Below are 21,409 nucleotides of genomic sequence, written 5' to 3'. Positions count from 1 at the left end.
GGCGCTGTTTTGGAGCAGCTTGGGGACTTGATCTTCGGGGCCTGAGTGAACATTCATATATTGACATTAGCTCGGAGCTGCCAGTAAACACCAGACCAGTCTAGAATTACTACCAACTCATCCTGATGCATTATGGGATGTTCAGCATTTGTTCAGTGGGTAGAATCAGGGACTGCAAATGCCACACTGCTCTGGGATGCAAGTTCAAAGCTGGCACAGACCAAAGTCTCCATCCTGGAATTTGGATAATTTGGTAACTGTTAAATCAGGTTATATAGAGACTGTAACATATTTTGGGAGTGGAGGAGTGGCCTAATGGTTAGTCCAGCGGGCTTTGATCCTGGCAACCTGGGTTCAATTCCCATAGCAGTTTCTTGTGGCCTTGGGCAAGTCACTTAACCCTCCAAATGTCATAACGGATGAAACCAGTACTTCCTTTTTGTACAGCCATATGCTGGACAAGCTGGCATGCCTCCAACAATAAAGAAAGACAATGTGAACAGAGCAGCTCATAGGTTTGCTTGCTTTGTTTTGGGTGAATGGCAATGATAGCTGCGCGGAGGAGAGGGAAAGGGAGATCAACCTCATGGGCTTCAGCCATCATGCTATCTATTGTACTCAAGCTAACCTCCTTGGTTACTTCTCTTCTATTCACTCCCAGCAACGCTGGCGTTCTTCAATTTTCCAAGCCGCTGGCAGTGTCGGTAAAGTAAGCACAATGCCTTCAGCGTCCCCAGAAGCTCTCCCTCTGTTGCAGCAGCCTGCCTATGCTTACCTCACTGATGCTGCCAGCGGCCTGGAAAACTGAAGGACAGGGGTTCAGGAAGCAGGAGTAGTGACCAAAACACAGGCACAACTGGCCACCAGGGTTGGGGGGGGCATGAGGCTGGAATGGGGGGAGACCCTGTAGCTGGCCCCAGATACAATAACTATGATTGTGAGCTCTAGGGAAAGAGAAGTATTTGCCATATAATGTGTACAGCGCTGTGTTCATCTAGTAGTGCTGTAGAAATGATTAATAGTCGTAGGGCTCTAGTCATGGTTTTCGGAACAGTATACCAATTTTTAAGATGTGCCAGGGGTTCTGTAGGTGCCAGACCCAGCCTTTTCATTTCCATTTTCCTTTCTTTTTTTTTGGGGGGGGGGGGGAGGGGAGGAGGAGTAGGGACTGGACTGTGAAACTTTGTTTTCAAATTTCATTAAGAAGATAATTTTAGAGTTACAGAAAAGCGTTCTCCTTCCACCATTATTAATCTACTGAAACCAGAATGCCAGCTGTGCGGGGGTGGGGGGGGGGGGGGGGGGGGGGGGGTTCAGTATCAAAAACATCTGCAGGTGCCACAGTGATGATTTTTTTTTTTATATCTCCACAACAAAATACATGATAATATATATATGATTAAGATAAAGAAACTGTTAGAGTTTCTTTACTTTAAAGCAGCACTAGCCAGATTTAATGACGTTGGTCCTCCCCATTCTCTATCAAGTCTTAAAACACCAACTGATCTGTTTCTTGAGGTGAGAGGCTGGGTGCTGTTTTTATTATGGCTGGGTTTATTTTTATTATAAATGTGTTTGGTTTCCTTTTGCATTTATTTATATTTCCTAAGGATTTGTATGTTGTTTTTGAAAACCCTTCCTGGGTCTTCAGCTGTTGCTTCTGTACTCAGATTCTAGCATTGGTAGATTTTGAAGCATTACTGGATAAAACTGGCTTGCATTTCTTCTTCCCTAGAGCCCTGACATATACCCAGTAGAATGTCCCCAGGATGCGTTCTGCCCTGCTGGTAGCACTGAGCCGCGATATTGCATGGAAACCCTTTTTTCCGCAAAGCAGGAAATACTTGTGAATTCTCAGCGCTTACCATTGTTCTTTGGGATTCTCTTCCTAAGTAAGTAATCTGAAACCTTTCTTTAATAAAATAGAATTAGTGGTGCATGTAACACTGGATAAATATATCTAGATGAGATTAGAAAGGTGTCCAGTAATTTAGATATAATGGGTTAGAGGGGGGATACTTACCCTTTACCTCGAGACTTTATCGGTCAGTTGAAATTATGATAAACTATGGACATTAAGATATGATGCAAAGCAACATTAAACCTTAGTTAATGGGGAAGGGAGCTGACCTGCCATGATGGTGTACAGAGGGAAAAGGGAAATGGTGGGGAATCGAGAGATCTAGGGGCCCTTTCACTAAAGCTTAGTGTGCACTAATGGAATAAAATGCAGACAGATAAAGATCGTTTAGCCAATCCAGTCTGCCCATCCATCATCTACTCTCCCTATCACTCCCTTAGAGATCCTATGTACTTGTCCCAAGCTGTCTTGAGTTATGATACTGTTTTACATAAGTATTGCAATACTGGGACCAAAGGTCCATCAAGCCCAGCATCCTGTTTCCAACAGTGGCCAATCCAGGTCACAAATACCTGGCAAGATCCAAAAAAGTACAAAACATTTTATGCTGCTTATCACAGAATAAGCAGTGGAGTTTCCCCAAGCCATTTTAATAATGGTCTATGGACTTTTAGGAAGCCATCCAAACCTTTTTTTTAAACCCCTTTAAGCTAACCGCCTTTACCACATTCACTAGCAATGAATTCCACAGTTTAATTACATGTTGAGTGAAGAAACATTTTCTCCAATTCGTTTTAAATTTACTACTTTGTAGCTTCATCAAGTGCCCCCTAGTACTAGTATTTTTGGAAAGAGTAAACAGATGCTTCACGTCTGCCCGTTCCACTCCACTCTTTATTTTATAGACCTCTATCATATTTCCCTCACCCGTCTTTTCTCCAAGCTGAAGAGCCCTAGCCACTTTAGCCTTTCCTCATAGGGAAGTTGTCCCATCCCCTTTATCATTTTCGTCGCCCTTCTCTGCACCTTTTCTAATTCCACTATATCTTTTTGAGATACGGCGACAGAATTGAACATTAATATTCGAGGTGCGGTCACACCGTGGAGTGATACAAAGGCATTCTAACGTCCTCATTTTTGTTTTCCATTTCTTTTCTATAATACCTAACTTTCTATTTGCTTCTTAGCTACCGCAGCACACTGAGCAGAAGGTTTCAACGTATCATCAACAACGACACTTGAGATCCCTTTCTTGGTTGGTGACTCCTAGAGTGGAACCTTGTTATTACGTAGCTATAATTGGGTTCCTGTTTCCCACATGCATCACATTGCACGTGCTCACATTATGTTTCAACGGTTTTTTATTGATGAATCAAAAATTACAAATCCACCTCAGCACAACGATTTCAGTACAATATTGCAACACTCACGGTAGTAACACAACAAATATACACCACTGCTTACAGTCATCAAACTTTTAACATTTTTACCCCCCCCCCCCCCCCAACTATGCTTTATATTCATGTTTCAACAGTTCTTATTGATGATGATATACAGATAACAATTATCGATGTTTTAGTATAACACCCCCCTCCCCCCCCCTGCCAGCATTCTAAAACAGTCTACTTTGAACTCATATGTTCCCCAACCCATATCAAACTTCCACCACTCTCAAAATTTAGTAAGGAACAGAATGTTACCAAAAATTAGAACAGTAAAACAAACAGTGAAATCCTTCCCTCCCCCCCCCCACCTACCCCCCTCCCCTTGTTGACAGATATCCAGACTTCCAACTTCTTACCACAAAGGATGGTCTGACTTCAATATATATTTAAAGCGAGTTCACCACTAGCACATGCTCACATTAAACGTCATATGCCATTTAGACGCCCAGTCTCGTAAGGTCCTCTTGTAATTTTCACAATTCCTCCCGCTATTTAACAACTTTGAATAACTTTGTGTCGTTAGCAAATTTAATTACCTCAATAGTTAACCCATCTCTAGCAAGGTCCCAGCACAGACTCCTGGGGAACCCCACTAACTACCTTTCTCCATTGAGAATACTTACTACTCACTTTTAACCAGTTTTTAATCCACAATAGGACACTACTTCCTATCTCATGACTCTTCAATTTCCTCTGGAGTCTTCATGAGGTACTTTGTCAAACGCCTTCTGAAAATCCAGATACACAATATCAAACGGCTCACTGTTTGTTCACCCCTTCAAAGAAATGTAGTAGATTGGTGTGAGGCAAGATTTCCCTTCTCTAAATCTATGTTGGGCTTTGTCTAATTAATCCATGCTTTTGATATGCTCTGTAATTTGTTCTTTATAATAGTCTCTACCATTTTGCCCGGCACTGATGTCAGACTCACCGCTCTATAATTTCCTGGATCTCCTCTGAACCTTTTTAAAAAATTGGCGTTACATCGGCCACCCTCCAATCTTCCGGTACCACACTCGATTTTAAAGATAAATTACATATTACTAACAGTAGTTCTGCCAGTTCATTTTTCAATTCTATCAGTACTCTGGGATTGATACCATCCGGTCCAAGAGATTTGCTACTCTTCAGTTTGTCAAATTGACTCGTTACATCCTCCAGGTTTATAGAGATTTCATTCAGTTTTTCTGACTCGTCAGCTTTGAATACCATTTCTGGCACCACTATCTCTCCTAAATCTTCCTCGGTGAAAATCGAAGCAAAGAATTCATTTTATCTCTCCGCTATGGCTTTGTCTTCCCTGATCGCCCCTTTTACCCCTCGGTCATCTAGCGGTCCAACTAATTCTTTTGCCAGCTTCCTGCTTTTAATATACCTAAAAAAAAAAAAAAGTTTTTACTATGTGTTTTTGCCTCCAACGCAATCTTTTTTTTTTTTTTTTTTTTTTTAAGTCCCTATTTGCCTTCCTTATCTATGCTTTGCATTTGACATGCCATTCCTTAAGCTGTTTCTTATTATTTTCAGTCTGTTCCTTCCATTTTCCGAAGGATTTTCTTTTAGCTCTAACCACTTTTTAACCATGCCATCTGTCGTTTGGTCTTCCTTCCTCCTTTTTTAATACGTGGAACATATTTGGCCTGGGCTTCCAGGATGGTAGTTTTGAACAGCATCCACGCCTGATGTAAATTTTTGACCCTCACAGCCGCTTATCCAAGTTGTTGTTGTTTTTTTCCACCTTTCTTCTCATTTTATCATAGTCTCCTTTTTGAAAGTTAAATGCTAACACATTGGATTTCCTGCGTATACTTACTCAAAGCTAATACCAAATCTGATCATATAATGATCACTGTTATCAAGCGGCCCCAGCACCATTACCTCCCGCACTAGATCATGCGCTCCATTAAGGACTAGGTCTAGAATTTTTCCTTCTCTTGTCGGCTCCTGTACCAGCTGCTCCATAAAGCAGTCCTTGATTTTGTCAGGGAATTTTACCTCCCTAGCGTGCCCCGATGATACATTTACCCAATCAATATTGAGGTAATTGAAATCACCCATTATTATTGTGTTGCCCAGTTTGTTAGCGTCCCTAATTTCCTTTAACATTTCTACACGCATCTGTTCATCCTGACCAGGATTAATCCCAATCCTGGTCCTCCACATCAGCTCTCAGCCTTGTAGCACTATAGAAGTGATTAGTAGTAGTATTTGTGCAGGTCACACCGTGATATCTCCAATCTAATTTCTGTTCCTCTCCTTCCCGCCTTTCTCTTGTGCTCTGTGGAATACCCGCTCTGTCTGAAAGAAACTTTCCTACATCCATGACCTCTTTATCTCTCGTATTCTTCATCTGCTTGCCCTAACTGAAACTTGGCTTTACCATGAAGACTCTGCTTCAGTTGCGGCCCTATGCTATGGAGGTTATCTTTTCTCCCATACTCCTCGCCCGGTTGGCCGTGGAGGTGGTGTCGGGCTACTACTTTCACCCTCTTGTAGATTTCAACCTCTTCTTCCACCTCAGTCTCACTTTTTCTTCCTTTGAAGTCCACTCCATCCGTCTATTTGCTCCTCTGCCTCTCCGAGTAGCAGTCATTTATCGACCCCCCTGATAAGTCCCTTTCTTCCTTTCTCACTGACTTTGATGCCTGGCTTTCCTTCTTTCTTGAACCTTCATCTCCTTCCCTCATTCTTGAGGATTTTAACATTCATGCTCCCTCTGACTCTTATGCTTCTCAGTTTCTTGCTTTAACATCCTCTTTCAACCTTCAGCTGTGCTCCACTGCCCCCACTCACCAGAACGGCCACTGTCTTGATCTTATTCTCTTCAAATTGCTCACTCTCCAGTTTCTGTGCCTCAACTCTTCCCCTCTCTGACCATTATCTGATAACTTTCACACTTAAACACCCTCCTCCCCAGTCCCGTCCAATCTTAACCAATACATTTAGGAATCTTCAGGCTATTGACCCTTCTACTCTGTCCTCCAGTGTTTCAAATCTCTTCTCTACCACTATGTTATCCAAGTCTGTCAATGAGGCTGTTTCTTCCTATAATACTATTCTCTCCTCTGCGGTGGATATCTCGCTCCTCCCATTCCCCGTTCTGTAAAATGTACCAAACCCCTCTAGAATCCGCTACCTACATTCCTGGGCCTGCTCTGCCGAACGCCTTTGTCTGAAATCCCATGCTGACTTCCTTCCATTTTGCTCTTTTACTTGCCAAACAGGACTATTACATCCAGTTGACAAATTCTCTTGGCTCAAACCCTCGATGTATCTTTGCCACACTGAACTCTCTCCTCAAAGTGCCTCCACCTCCAACTCCCCCTTCACTTTCTCCTCAGACTCTGGCTGAGTACTTTCATGATAAGGTTCACAAGATTAAAGTTGAATTCTCAACCAGGTCACCTCCACGTCTCCTTCCCTTAGTTCATTCTCTCAACCCTCCAACCCCTGCCTCCTTTTCTTCCTTTTCTCAAATCACTGAAGAGGAACTACACATCTTCTTTCCTCCTTGAAATTAACTACCTGTTTCTCTGATCCTATTCCCACCCATCTACTTAACACTATCTCTCCTACTGTCATCCCTTTTATCTGTCATATCCTCAATCTTTCACTGTCCACTGCGACTGTTCCTGATACCTTCAAACATGCCGTAGTCACACCACTCCTTAAAAAAAACCTTCATTGGACCCTACCTGTCCTTCCAACTATCGCCCCATCTCCCTCCTCCCTTTCCTATCCAAGATACTTGAATATGCTGTTTACCGCTGTTGCCTTGACTTTCTTTCATCTCAAGCTATTCTTGATCCACTACAATCTGGATTTTGCCTCCTTCATTCAACTGAAACAGCGCATGCTAAGGTCTCCAATGATCTGTTCCTGGCCAGATCCAAAGGTTTCTATTCTATCCTCATCCTTCTTGATCTATCTGCTGCTTTTAACACTGTTGATCACAGCCTACTCCATGATATGCTGTCCTCACTTGGATTTCAGGGCTCTGTTCTTTCCTGGTTTTCCTCTTATCTCTCCCAGCTTACCTTTAGTGTATACCCTAGTGGATCCTCCTCTACTTCTATCCCACTGCCAGTTGGTGTACTTCAGGGATCTGTCCTGGGACCTCTTCTTTTCTCCATCTATAATTCTTCCCTTGGTACTCTGATCTCATCCCATGGTTTTCAGTATCATCTTTATGCTGATGACTACTACTACTTATGATTTCTATAGCGCCACTAGATGTACGCAGCGCTATACACTTGGACATGAAGACACAGTCCCTGCCCTACAGAGCTTACAATCTAATTAGGACAAACAAGAGATAAGGGAATATTAAAGTGTGTATGATAAAATAAGGGTTCTGAACAAGTGTATAAGGGTTAGGAGTTGAAAGCAGCATCAAAAAGGTGGGCTTTTAGCTTAGATTTGAAGTCGGCCAGAGATGGAGCTTGACGTACCGGCTCAGAAAGTCTGTTCCAGGCATATGGTGCAGCAAGATAAAAGGAACGGAGTCTGGAGTTAGCGGTGGAGGAGAAGGGTGCAGATAAGAGAGATTTACCCAGTGAACGGAGTTCCCGGGGAGGAATGTAGGGAGAGATGAGAGTGGAGAGGTACTGAGGAGCTGCAGAGTGAATGCACTTATAGGTCAATAAGAGGAGTTTGAACTGTATGTGGAAACTGATAGGAAGCCAATGAAATGATTTGAGGAGAGGGCTAATATGAGCATAGCGACATTGGCAGAACATTAGTCGTGCAGCAGAATTTTGAACAGATTGAAGAGCGAGATGGCTAAGTGGGAGACCTCTGAGAAGCAAGTTGCGAGAGGTGATAAGAGTGTGGATGAGGGTTCTGGTGGTGTGTGCTCAGAAAGGAAAGGGTGAATTTTGGTGATATTATAGAGAAAGAAACGACAGGTTTTAGCAGTCTGCTGAATATGTGCAGAGAAGGAGAGGGAGGAGTCGAAGATGACCCCAAGGTTACGAGCTGATGAGACGGGAGAGAGAATGGGGGAGGAGGAGAGGTTGGTTTAGGGGGAAAGATAAGAAGTTCAGTCTTGGTCATGTTTAGTTTCAGATGGCGGCGAGACATCCATGCAGTAATGTCAGACAGGCAGGCTGATACTTTGGCCTGGATTTCGGCTGAGATTAGGAGTCACCAACCAGGAAAAGGATCTAGGTATCATCGTTGATGATACTTTGAAACCCTCTGTTCAGTGTGCAGCAGCAACTAAGAAAGCAAATAGCATGTTAGGTGGTATTAGGAAAGAAATGGAAAGCAAAAATGAGAATGTTGTTATGCCTTTGTACCGTTCCATAGTGTGACTGCATCTCAAATACTGTGTGTAGTTCTGGTCACCGCATCTCAAAAAAGGTACAGAGAAGGGCAATGAAAATGATAAAGTGGATAGACAACTTCCCTATGAGGAAAGGCTAAAGTGGCTAGGGCTCTTCAGCTTGGAGAAGAAACAGCTGAGGGGAGATATGATAGAGGTCTATAAAATAACGAGTGGAGTGGAATGGGTGGACATAAATTCTTGTTTACTCTTTCCAAAAATACTAGAACTGTGGGGCATGCAATGAAGCTGTTAGTAAAGTTAAAAACAAATCAGAGAGAGTATTTCTTCACTCAACGTGTAATTAAACTCTGGAATTCATTGCCAGTGAATGTAGTAAAAGCAGTTAACTTATTAGCACAGTTGTTTTTTTTAATTTGCAGAAGTCTTTATTATGCATTGTTAAGTACAACGTCTCCTCAAGTCAAAACATTAAAGTACAGTTCCACAGATACCCTCAAGGAGTATTTTGCAAAAACATGTATCTTTGAAATAACAATGCTAGAACAGATGTATACTGAACTTCAGATTTTTTTTGTTTTTAACATTTCAATACTGTAAATCCCCCCTTCCCATATCCTCTCTCCCCTCTCCCCCCCTCCCTACACCTTCCCCAACTTCCCGTATATAGCCCAGTTAGCCAGAGCATTTTTGTAGAAAGGGTCCCCAAACCCTTTCCCATGCGGGCATAGTTTTTCTTCTTACTGCAGTTAGTCTCTCCATTTCACATATGTAACGCACCTTAGTGATCCAATGTACCATTGAGGGAACTTTGGGCGACTTCCAACTCTGTGCTAAGTTTGTACGCGCTGCATGCAAGGCTCCTCTCGTCAGAAGCCACTGATCCAGTGTAAAACCCTCAGGCCGCTGCCCAAGTAGGAAAATTAAAGGATGCCACTGCACAGATTTACCCACCCAAACCTGCAGGCGCGACTTCACTCCTTTCCAATAAGCCTGAGCTTTAGGACATAACCACCAAATATGACTCATGGTCCCCACTCCCCCACATTTTCGCCAGCAATCTTTGGGCACATGGGTAAACATATGGTGTAATCGGACTGGCGTTAAATACCATCTATAAAAGACTTTGATAGCATTTTCCTGCATTGTCACTGCTATGGAAGATCTCAAAATCTTTTTTTCCAACGCCAGCCATGCTGCCTCTGGTAGAGTAAAATGTAATTCCTGTTCCCACCGTTTCCTATGCAATACATATTGTTTAACTGTTGTCACCTGGTAGGCATACAAGTGGGATAACATGCCCCTCGTTATGTTCCAATTAACACATAGCTCTTCCATAGGGTGTGTGTCCCGCAGCCTACATCCTTTATAGACTTATCTTAAAATGAAATGTTGTAACTGTAAGTATGCATAACGATCGTCAGGCCGAAGCCCAAAATCTTCCATCAACTTCTCAAAAGTTACCATGTTATCACCCACATGCACCTGTCCCAACATGTCCAGACCTGAGTCTGCCCATCTGCTAAATGTAGTATTTCCTATACCAGGTTCGAACATAGGGTTATCCACTATTGGGGCTAAGCCTGACACCGGTGGTTGATGCTCTGCAAACATAAGGTCCCAATAATAAAAGATGGTCTGTATAGTAGGGGAAACCTATCCACTCGTCCTCTATATTTACTAGCAAACCACATTATGTGTCCCAACTTCCGAGTGCCCACCAGGGATTGTTCAATGTCTACCCACAATTTACTTTCGTCCTTCCTAAACCAGTCTATCGCAGCTCTAGCTTGCGCTGCACAGTAGTACCAGAACAGATTCGGCACTCCCAGTCCTCCCTCTCGTCGATTTTTGTAAAGAAAGGCATGCGGCAGCCTTGGCCTCCTCTGATTCCACACATATCGTATCAATACATCCTGTAGTCCTGACAAGAAGGTGCGAGAGAACCTCAGGGGAAGGACCTAAAACAAATATAAGAGACGGGGTAGTATATTCATTTTGATCGTCGCCATCCTCCCAAACCAGGATAACCCTATGGATGACCACTTATTCAGGTCCTCTCGCACCTCCTTTTTAAGTCTCGGGTAATTAGCTATGAACAGCTCAGATAAATCCCTACGTATCCTGACTCCAAGATAGGTTAATTCATGAGCAGCCCACTTAAAAGCAAAAGATGTCCTTAATGTCTCCATCACACCCTGAGGTAATCCCACTGCCAGGCCAAGAGATTTACTCGCATTTAATTTGTAGCCCGATATCTGGGTGTAGTCCTCTATCACCCTCACTAGATTGGGTAACGAGATCAGCGGGTTTGCCAGAGACAACAGCACATCATCTGCGAATAATGCTATTTTATATTCCCGTTCCCCCACTTGTATTCCAGCTATATCATCATTCTCTCTGATAGCTGCCGCTAAGGGTTCCATTGCTAGAGCGAACAGTAAGGGGGACAACGGGCAGCCCTGTCGAGTTCCTCGACCCAACACAAATGTCTCTGAATTCCCCCCGTTGACTCTCACACAAGCTTGCGGCGAGGAGTTGTCCAATCCCTACTCTACGTAGAACCTTGTCCAAATATCCCCAGTGCACTCGGTCGAACGCTTTTTCCGCATCCAACCCGAGTAACACCATGGGCCTGGCTTTTATCTGAGCAGCATAGAGGAGATCCACTGTTCTACGTATGTTATCCATGGCCTGTCTTTTTGCTATAAAGCCCACTTGGTCTGGGTGAATTAGATTAGGAAGCACCTCTCCCAAACGGTCAGCCAACACCTTTGCCAAAATTTTGACATCTGTGTTGAGAATCGAGATGGGGCGGTAAGAAGCACATTCAGTTTTGTCCTTGCCTGGCTTTGGTATAACCGCCACCCAAGCCTCCATCATTGTCTTAGGGAGAGGAGCCCCTTTCCTCACAGCATTGATTATCATTGTCAGGTAGGGTGCCAGCTCTACCACATATGTCTTATAAAACTCATTAGTAAAGCCATCTAACCCTGGCACCTTCACCATGGGCAAGGCTTTTACTACCCCTATAACCTCCTCCACCCTCACCGGTTCCTCCAGCTCTCTTTTTTGGAATTCAGAAAGGGCCGGCAGCTCCCTAGCAGCCAAATACTCATCTCTTCCCCCCGTCTGTACAGTAGCATCCTCTGTATATAGGTTCTCATAATATTGGGCAAAACGGTCCCTTATCTGAGCTGACTTATGCAGCATTTCTCCCTTGACATCCCTTACCCCCAGGATATGCCTATTCGCTCTCATCTTTCTTAATTTAGCAGCTAACAATCTTCCCGGCTTATTGGTGCAAGCGTAATGTACCTGTTTCATTCTCTCATTCACATATTTTAAACTCTCCTCATGCAACCCTGCAATTTCCAGTCTCACCACCTGCAATTTGCGATAGTCAGATACAGAGCCAGAGGCCCTGTATCTGTCTTCCAGGACAGCCAATCTTTCCATACACTGGGCTAGACGTACTCTATGGACTCGGGCCTTTTGACTAGCACATTTAATAAAGTGCCCTCTTGAGACTGCCTTGAATGCGTCCCACACCATACCCAATGTCGGTCCCGAGTCCATATTGATGTCAAAGTACTCCTTCAGAACTGGTTTAAAACTAGCTACTGTATCCATATCCTGTAACAGATTGTTGTTAAACGTCCACCGTTTGTCCCTCACCTCCTCCTTAAGAGAAGGGATGATAGTCCAAACCGAGGCATGATCCGATATGGAAATATTGCCTATAGAGGATTCCTTTCCCCCTTCGGACAAAGTTTTATCAAGAAAAATATAGTCTAGGCGGGAGTAAGTGAGGTGTACCTGGGAGTAGAAAGTGTAATCTGGCCCCCTAGGGTGTCCCATTCTCCACACATCATACAGGCCAATCCCCTCTACAAAGTTATTCAAAGCATAAGATATTCTGCAGTCCGTCGGAGTAGGAAGGGCTGACTTGTCAAGTCTAGGTTGTATAATGGCATTAAAATCTCCCGCCACCAGAACCTTACCCCTGACAAAGGCCTGGAGTTCCCTTTGAAGTCGCTTGAAAAAGTGTTCCTGCCTCTCATTTGGCGCATATACATTAACCAATGTGTATTCTTCATATTCCAACAGCACATGTAAAAAAAGGAATCGTCCCTCCCCATCTCTCTTTGTATGCATAATCTGCATTTGAAATCTTTGTGAAACATGATAGCCACCCCTCTTTTTTTAGCCCCTTTTACGTCCGAGGCGCAGACCACATGCGGATATTGTTTAGATGTCAATAGCCTCTCGTGCTTTTTTAAGAAGTGAGTTTCTTGTACAAAGACCACATGCGGATATTGTTTAGATGTCAATAGCCTCTCATGCTTTTTTAAGAAGTGAGTTTCTTGTACAAAGACCACATGCGGATATTGTTTAGATGTCAATAGCCTCTCATGCTTTTTTAAGAAGTGAGTTTCTTGTACAAAGACCACATGCAGATATTGTTTAGATGTCAATAGCCTCTCATGCTTTTTTAAGAAGTGAGTTTCTTGTACAAAGACCACATGCAGATATTGTTTAGATGTCAATAGCCTCTCATGCTTTTTTAAGAAGTGAGTTTCTTGTACAAAGACCACATGCAGATATTGTTTAGATGTCAATAGCCTCTCATGCTTTTTTAAGAAGTGAGTTTCTTGTACAAAGACCACCTGTGGCTGCGCCAGACGCAATTCACGCATTAGTCCATGTCTTTTATAAGGGGAATTCAACCCCTTTATATTATAAGTGAAAAACTTATAACCCACCATTGAAGCATCTCTGAATGACGCTAATTATTAACGGACGGTGTAAGGCTTTCCCTAACTCTCCCTTGCCCCCTGTAACTATACCCATCCCTTCCCCAACTACCTCCCCCCCTCCCTCTCAACCCCTCCCTCCCTACCATGTCCACCCACCAGACAATGCCTTCTGGCATTGCATGGGAACCTGGAAGAAAGTGACTCAAGGAGCGAACTCACCACCCACTCCTCCCCCCACACTTCACACCATCCCTACCCCTTCTTTTAAACCAGTTAAACAGCCCACTACAACCTTAACCCACTTGCAAAACAGAACACTTCTCTCAATCTCCCCAGCTCATCCAGCTAGTCAACATTCATCTCTGATATAGATACAGATATGGTTAGAACAGTAAAGTCCTCTTTGGGCCTTCAAATCTGAGCCTTAGGTGTCTTCTGTTTCTGTGGAACCCTCTTCCACTTCTGCAGGCGCGCTTTGGTCGTTGAAGCCAGCTCAGCAGGCAACATCTCTGACGTGGTCAGCCCAGCCTCATACAAAGACTTCCATACATCAGCCACTTTCCGCTTCCGACACTGTTGTCCCATAAGTTCATAGCAGATGGCAAATGGAAAGGCCCATCTGTAGGCAATTTTTTCTTTATTCAAAGCCTCAATCGCCGGTCTCATGGCACGCCTTTGTGTTAATGTGAACACGGAGAGGTCCTGGAACACAGACACCCGGGCTGCATTGTAATCCAAGTCTGGGAGCTTACGAGCCTTCTGCAAAAGCAGTTCCTTAAACACATATGATGAAAAGCGAACAAGAATGTCTCTCGGTCTATTATCCACTCACTGACCTTGCACTCTATGCGCTCTATCAATGGCCGCTGCAGCCGGATCCCAGGCCTCACCCAAGATTTTTTCACAAAGGTTCCTCACCATCACTGGGATGTCCTCTAGGCCTCCACTTTCAGGTATTCCACGAAAGCGTAAATTGTGCCTTCTGCCTCTGTTCTCGAGGTCATCCAGTTTATACTGAAAGTCCTCTGATTGTTCCCGCATCTGCGAAATACGTGTGCTCAGCACCCCATGCTGTTCGTCCTGGTCGTCTAACCGCTCTTCCAAGGTTTCTATGCGGCCTGCTAGCTCTCTCAAGTCCAAACTAACTGCATCAATATGCTCCAAAATTTCCACTCGCGTTGCTTTTATTTTGGCGCGAATCTCCTCCAAACATTTTGCCAGATCCGTGGATGCACTCTTTTTTGAGGCGGAATGGCGCGCCGCCGCATGTGAGGCCGCTGAGTCTGAGTCCGACATCGCGGGAGATGTATGGCGCGAAAGGCTCCTCGCGGTCTGGCGCTTCGAAGTACGCTCGCTTTCCCTTTGCTGCGACGCTGATGACTTACTCATTTAAACAGCAATTCGTCCGGAACAGCTTTCAATGGGGTTTTGCTGAAAATATTCCTCAAATAGTGCTATTTGGGCAGCGTTAAGGTAGGGCAGTGTGGGAGCTATAAGCTTAGGCAGCCATTCGCCTCCGTGACGTCACTCAACTTAGCACAGTTTAAAAAATGTTTGGATAATTTCCTAAAAGAAAAATCCATAAGCCATTATTAAGTTGAACATGGCGAAAATCTGCTGCTTATTTCTAGGATAAGCAGCATAAAATGTATTTTACTGTTCTGGGATCTCCCCAGGTACTTGTGACCTGGATTGCTCACTATTGGAAACAGGATACTGGGCTTGATGGACCTTCGGTATGTCCCACTATGGCAACACTTATGTTCTTATGGTCTTACAAGTGTAAATTTGTATGTGGGCATTTGCATTGGATTTTGGACATTATACAAGTGGACTAGTAATGATACAGGGAGTGGAAGAATTGTGAAATTTCTATTTATAATCTAGATTAGCTCCTGCTCTCTTCTGAGATTCCCATAAAGAGTTATATATAAAATAAAGTGTGCGAGTATAATTGATTGCATGTGGTTTAATACTTACACACGTGGTGAGGTTTCTTGTGGAAATTCACCTTTTATAAAGTAAGCATAAAATTGTGCATTTTTGGACATCTTACATAGGTATCTCCTTATACAATTACCGCACCAACATCTAAAAACTTAAAATAAATCACAAGACAATAAATGAGGTTGATCTAGGGTGCTGCAGCAGGAAGTGTGTGGTAATCTGTGGCAAGCTTGGACTTAGTGGCACTCTGTGGAGGAGGGAGAACAAACATGCTTACAAGGAAAGATGAGATCATTCCATGTCATTTGGGGGTCCGTTATATAAGAAGGGTCAGTGTTATAATCTCTCTGAAAAAGTGCACCTGAAAATGGGTAAATCAGGAGATGTGGAATAAAAGGGCCATAAAGGTGGACAAAGGTTTGTTGTTTTCTACAAATGCTACACAGATTATAATTGAGAAAAGAAAATCTTAATAACACTACATTAGTGATAAGTATTCTAAATGTTGGTTTATGACATAGATATGGAAGTTTGTTGTATAATAATCCTTAAAATAAAAAAAAGATTTGGAGAGCCAGTGGGGTGCCACTGTTGCGTATAGATGCCATGTGGGGCACTTCATCCCAGATGACCTTGTTAACATCAGTCCCTGGTGGCCCAAGTGGGCCCCTTGATTTCTTCTCCCTTCCTCATACTGAAGATTTCCATGGTAGCTCAAGCGGGCCATTGAACCCTGCACCCACTTCTAAGCCAGACATGATGGAAACCAAATCTCTTCTATGACAAATTTTTAAAAACATTTTCTCAGATAGATTCTAGCAAGAGATTAAATAACTTCTGGGTCATTGTACATTCCTTTAATCTAAATAAACATTATTCACTAAAGGTGTCAGGATGCAAGAACACCATTTCTTACTATATTCAAAGGACCCCTAATGAACTGAAGAATGAAGGCTAATATTTACATCATAAACACCTACAAACAGAAGCCCTTAGCAGCATGGACAGGATTAACTGGGCAGACTGGAAAGAGGCTGTTGGTCTTTGACATAGCAGAGGACAGCAGGAAAATCATGATTTTCTTGTCCTTTTAAAAACACTACAGTAAAAATCTTTTTTGCATTAAATATTTCAACAATTCTATTATCATGAGACCTGCTTTTCTCTTTGCAGTTGGAGTTCTTGCTATAATTTTACTATTTCTGAAATGTAAGCAACGATGTAGCAGAATGCTTACAGTACGCTCACCACTACTGTCTAAAGATGGATCACCACCCAGAGGATATGGGACATACCCTGATGCAGAACCTGTCTACACAGGCTGGTAGTCTTCAGGAAAAAAAAATCCATGCATTCACATCACTCTATACACTTTGGAGCCTTTTACTAAACCATGCCATGGCTTAACATGGGATTTAACTGTGCCATGGCTTTACAGTTCAGTAACTCTATATTTAATGTGACAGCTATTGGGGCATTCCTAACATTTGCTGTTAAAGGTACTGCATATAATTTCTAGCTGCCATGCAGTACTTTACGGATGGAGCATCCTCTTTAGGAGACGGTAAGTGGTCCCAGACTAACTGCAAAAATACTAATTAGCATGTAGTAATTGCAGCGTGCTAACCACAAAACACCTTCCACACCCATTCTCCACCCATGACATGCTCCTAACACGCTAACTGCAAAACTACCACAAAACCCCTTAACCTGGTTGTGCGCTAGCAGTTTCCATGTTATAAACCGCACATTAAGTGCTTAAGACATTTAGTAAAAGGGCTCCTTTATGCCTTATGTTTTCCTAAATTTTGTGGGAACTCTTGCCATGGATATTTGAAATTCTGCACTGAAAACAGAAATAATTTTCTGTATACACTACATTCCAGTTAATTGGGACACATCGGAAGCACAGTACTTTGTCCTGATTAAGCAGCTGCCCCAAAAAACTGAACTTGCCTAGAATCGCAGAGTAATGTAACTGGAGTTCATGCCCACTCCAGTTACATTACTGTGTGGGATGGAAGTTAGACCGTATAGAAGGAAGTGACACTATGGGGGGTGGAAGTAGTTGTTTTGGGTTGTAAAAAGGGAACACCAGTTGGCCTTTCTTTCTATGCATGTCATCTTGTCAGCTGACTGCAGAGATGGATACGGGGAGTAACGTCCAGTTCATGGAAGAGTATTGGTGAGAGCAAGCGCCCCATATCTGATTTGGGTAGGGCATATCTGAAGGGAGGACAGAAAAATTTGCACTGGCCTGGAGAATAACAGACTAGAGAGTACAAATGTGGACGCTACTGGCCCAATTAAACGGCACAATGTCCCAAATAAGCAAAAGCTTTTTTTTCCACCTTAAAACATGAGGTTTTTTGTTCTCCTGGATTTGGACCAAATAGGTGGCTGCCCCGATTTAACTAGTGTCCCAATTAACCGGAATCTACTGTATATGGACATCCAAGCTATTTAAATGTGACCAAAGAACTGTATTTGATTTGTTAAGGTGAAAAAAAAAAAAAACTTGCACAATGGTTTAAAACTAGTTTAATAGTGTATTTAATAGATGGTGTTTAGTACATGTATTTTTAAATAAAGGTTTTATACTTAATCTAGAAGCATTATTGTGGTTGTGGGGAGGGGAAGGAAAACATTTATTCAAAACCTAGGAACAAGGTCTGCAGTATGCATGTGCTGAAACTTTGCTTTGGGGAAGCAGAATTATCCTTTGATTTTTTTTTTTTCTTTTCATGCTTTTTACCATATACGCATTCATACATAGAATCAAACCTAGAGCACTTAGCCGTTCCTCACCTGTACAGAAATATCTGCTCTGAGTGTGAGATACCTGGTACTCAAAGGAGAATGGCTAAATGATGTCACTATAAAGTGAAGTTGCTTGTCTGTAGCTTGGGTTCTCTGAGGGACAGTACTTGTATACGTGTGCCATCATCCAATGGGTTGCAAAGGGGACTGTGTCTAGGTGGGATTTCTCACAGTGACGTAGTCATGTACGACCCTCTGTTTTCTTAGCTTTAAAGTTTGTAGAAGCCAACTCTGAAAGGAAATGCAAGAGTATTGTCAGGCGTGTTCTCTTGCTATCCAGGGAAAAAAACATACTACATACAGGTAAGTAATTTCACATTCTCCGAGGACAAGTAAGATACACATGTACTCATCACTCTGAAAACTTACTGTACTCATTACTCTGAAAACTTACATGTATATTTAAATAAATGTTGCCTTTAACCAAAAAATGGGATGTTGGTAGTTAACCACTTGTTTTGATTGGCAACAGGTAGTGGTGGTGGTTGCTTTGTATTTTCAGTGTAGCTGATCTAAAACAGCTTTTCTCAGAAGATGCGTGTACAGGATGCCCACCTCCCAATCTAGGAGATGTTCAGAGGAGATGCAAACAGATCTATGGTGTGTGCTCCCTACTCGTGGTATATCAGTAATGTGGTTGCAAGTTTCGACTTCTGACCATGTGGAAATTTTCATTTCCTACTAGGTGTAGGTACCCTGAGTTTCACCCTGTGTGAGACTGCTCTGTTCCACAACTTGACAATTTCCCAACACAGGAAATGCAATCCTGTTTTCCTCTAACTTGTTATGTGTGTCGGACTGGATTAGAATACCTTTTGGCCTTTGGAGTATTCCAGATCACCCTTAGCTTTAGGAAGTTGATGTGAAGTTTTTCTTGAGAAAACCATAAGCCATAGGCATGAAGCCCCTCTACATGAGTTCTCTAGCCCAGCTTGGCTGTGTTGATGGTTAGGAAAATAGTTTGAGGAATTTGAAAGAAAATGCCTCTGTCCAGAGTTGATTCAGTGAACCGCTAGGACAGTGTCTTTGAGCTGCTGGGGGGGCTCAGATCTTGTCTCACAAACTGAATGGCCCGAGTTTACTGGGGGTAAGTCTGTTGCCTCTCTCAATAGTACAATATGCCAAGGAAGAAAGATACTGTTAGTTTGAGATCCGACAACCTTAATATGTCCTTAGCAGATATTTTTCCGATACCTTTTGGATTTCTTCCATGATGGATCACCAAGGTGGTGATTGTTTTCTGAAGGAGGAAGATATTCACTTAAATCATGTCTAGCAGAACTATGAATTCCAATAGAGATGGACAAGTGGGATTTGGGATACTTTGAACCCTAATGATTCCAGTATCTCTGGATGGTTATGTTCACTGATTCTTTGATACCTCCCTGAGATGCATGTGTATCTTTCTATGGACCATTGGCTGGACAACAGCACATGAAGTACATCACTACCCTGGGTAGGCCTTCTGGGAAGACTCCTGGTGACAAATATACAGTGTTGCGACTGGCATTTTCCTATTATGAATTGGAGAAACTTTCTGACAGTTTGAATGTAAGTTTCCTTCAAATCCAGGGAGCATAATCGGTACCTTTGTTGGAGGAAGAGTATTAAGGTACACAGAAAAACCATCTCATGCTGCTGCTCTTTTGTGGGGAAACATCAGGTGAAAAATAGCTGAGGAGAAAATAAATGATTCAATGACAACAATTTCATAACCAGTTGTGCTCTGTATGCTAGTGCAAATTTCAACTGCACCAAAACTAAGGCAACCAAAAGCCATAACTAAGGTTTACAGAAAGGGAGGAACTGAGACTTAAAAAGATTTTTAGTCACATTAATCCATTATTGTAGACACAGGAAAGATGTGTAAAGGGCTCTGCAGAAAAGAGGGTTTTAAAAAGGTTTGGATAGCTTCCTAAAAGAAAAGGCCATAATCTATTATTAAGATGGACTTGGGGAAAATCAACTACTTATTTCTAGGATAATCAGCATAAAATATATTGTACTGTTTTGAGATCTTGCCAGTTACTTGTGACCTGGATTGGCCACTGTTGTAAACAGGATATTGGGCTTGATGGACCTTTGGTCTGTCCTAGTATGGCAATTCTTATGTTCTTATGAGGTAGTGCATGCAGATTTATCGTGTACATATTTGTTGTGGGTATCCTGAAAACCTTACTGACTAGATGTGTCCTGAAGACGGGGTTGAGAGCCACTGTTCTAAAGGCTATCGATGCCATCAGCTTAGGCGAAGCACTTCCGGGCCAAATTTCTCAACAGCAACCAGAAAAAAGAGCAAGGGAACCAGGGAATCTTCTGCCCCATAGTTTAAATGCAATTAGTGTACAAAAAGAGGTAAGATGTTACTAATTCAGGGCCAGATGCACTAAACTTAACGAGCCCTTAACAAGCAAGTAGTAAACCCTGGTATGCACTAAACGCTATTTCCCGATCACGGTAGCAGCTAACGAAAAGCAAATCATTGTAATGAGCTGCAGTACCATTGCAAGGCTATTATAATGATATGCACTAACGTTTACCGATTCCCCTTACGGTGGAAACCCTAATGTGAGGTCTGCACCTCTCATTAGGCAGGGACTGCTGTGGGAAAGGGAAAAAAAAAAAGCTGTGCGTCTGTGCCTAACATTGACGTCCTTCAAGGACATCCCTGATGAGCACTGCTTTCTTTTTTTCCCTTCCGACACCCCCCCCCCCCCTGTCCGAGGTTGCCGCTGCCGCTCCCCCTCCCCCCTGCATTGAAAGAGCTTTACGCAGCCCTGCCCCCCCCCACGCCATTGCCACTGCTCCCCCCTCTCTTGAAATGACAGCTTCCTTGCCATCCTCTGCACCCCCCCCCCCGTGGCCCTGCCCCCCTCTGCCACCGGGCCCTCAGTGCCTCTCACCCCCGTGTGAAGGCGCTGCACCGGCCGCATATGAAATCACTCAGTGTGTCACCAGGTGTACAACCAGTGCATCACATACACAGCCACTGCCGCAAACAGTGCTGACCATGTTCGTACATAACAGTGACCTGTGTGGAGAGTATTTGAAGTGGATTTTACAATGCTGCTGGGGAAGGTTTGTACTGGCTCCAAAGCAGAAGTTCTTGTCCCGCAAGGGATACCTCACCTCAGATGGTAGAAGGGGCAGAATAATGAATGTGCTGAGAGATCACAGGAAGGAGCCGCTGCACCCTAGAGGGGGAAGGAGATGGGTAAGGGGCAAGAGTTATTTGGCATGGTATTGGAAAGTGGGGGAGGTAGCAGGTGAGGAGATGGAAGGGTATCAAACA

General features: G+C 43.2%; 1 protein-coding gene across 1 annotated transcript in view; it reads left to right on the top strand.

Moving 5' to 3' along the window:
* LOC115461357 (latent-transforming growth factor beta-binding protein 2) overlaps positions 1 to 17,902 on the top strand; it is a 67,847-nt gene extending 49,945 nt beyond the window's left edge. The window contains exons 8-9 of the mRNA XM_030191107.1: positions 1,736 to 1,896; positions 16,471 to 17,902. Of these exons, the coding sequence (XP_030046967.1) occupies positions 1,736 to 1,896; positions 16,471 to 16,510 (201 nt within the window). The 3' untranslated portion in view covers positions 16,511 to 17,902. The remainder of the gene's footprint in view (positions 1 to 1,735; positions 1,897 to 16,470) is intronic.
* The last annotated feature ends 3,507 nt before the right edge of the window (positions 17,903 to 21,409 follow it).

This window comes from Microcaecilia unicolor, chromosome 2 (genome assembly GCF_901765095.1).
Source record: "Microcaecilia unicolor chromosome 2, aMicUni1.1, whole genome shotgun sequence".
NCBI classification, from domain to species: Eukaryota; Metazoa; Chordata; class Amphibia; order Gymnophiona; family Siphonopidae; genus Microcaecilia; species Microcaecilia unicolor.
The sequence above is the reverse complement of the archived record's forward strand: the minus strand, read 5'-3'. Positions and strand labels throughout refer to the sequence as shown.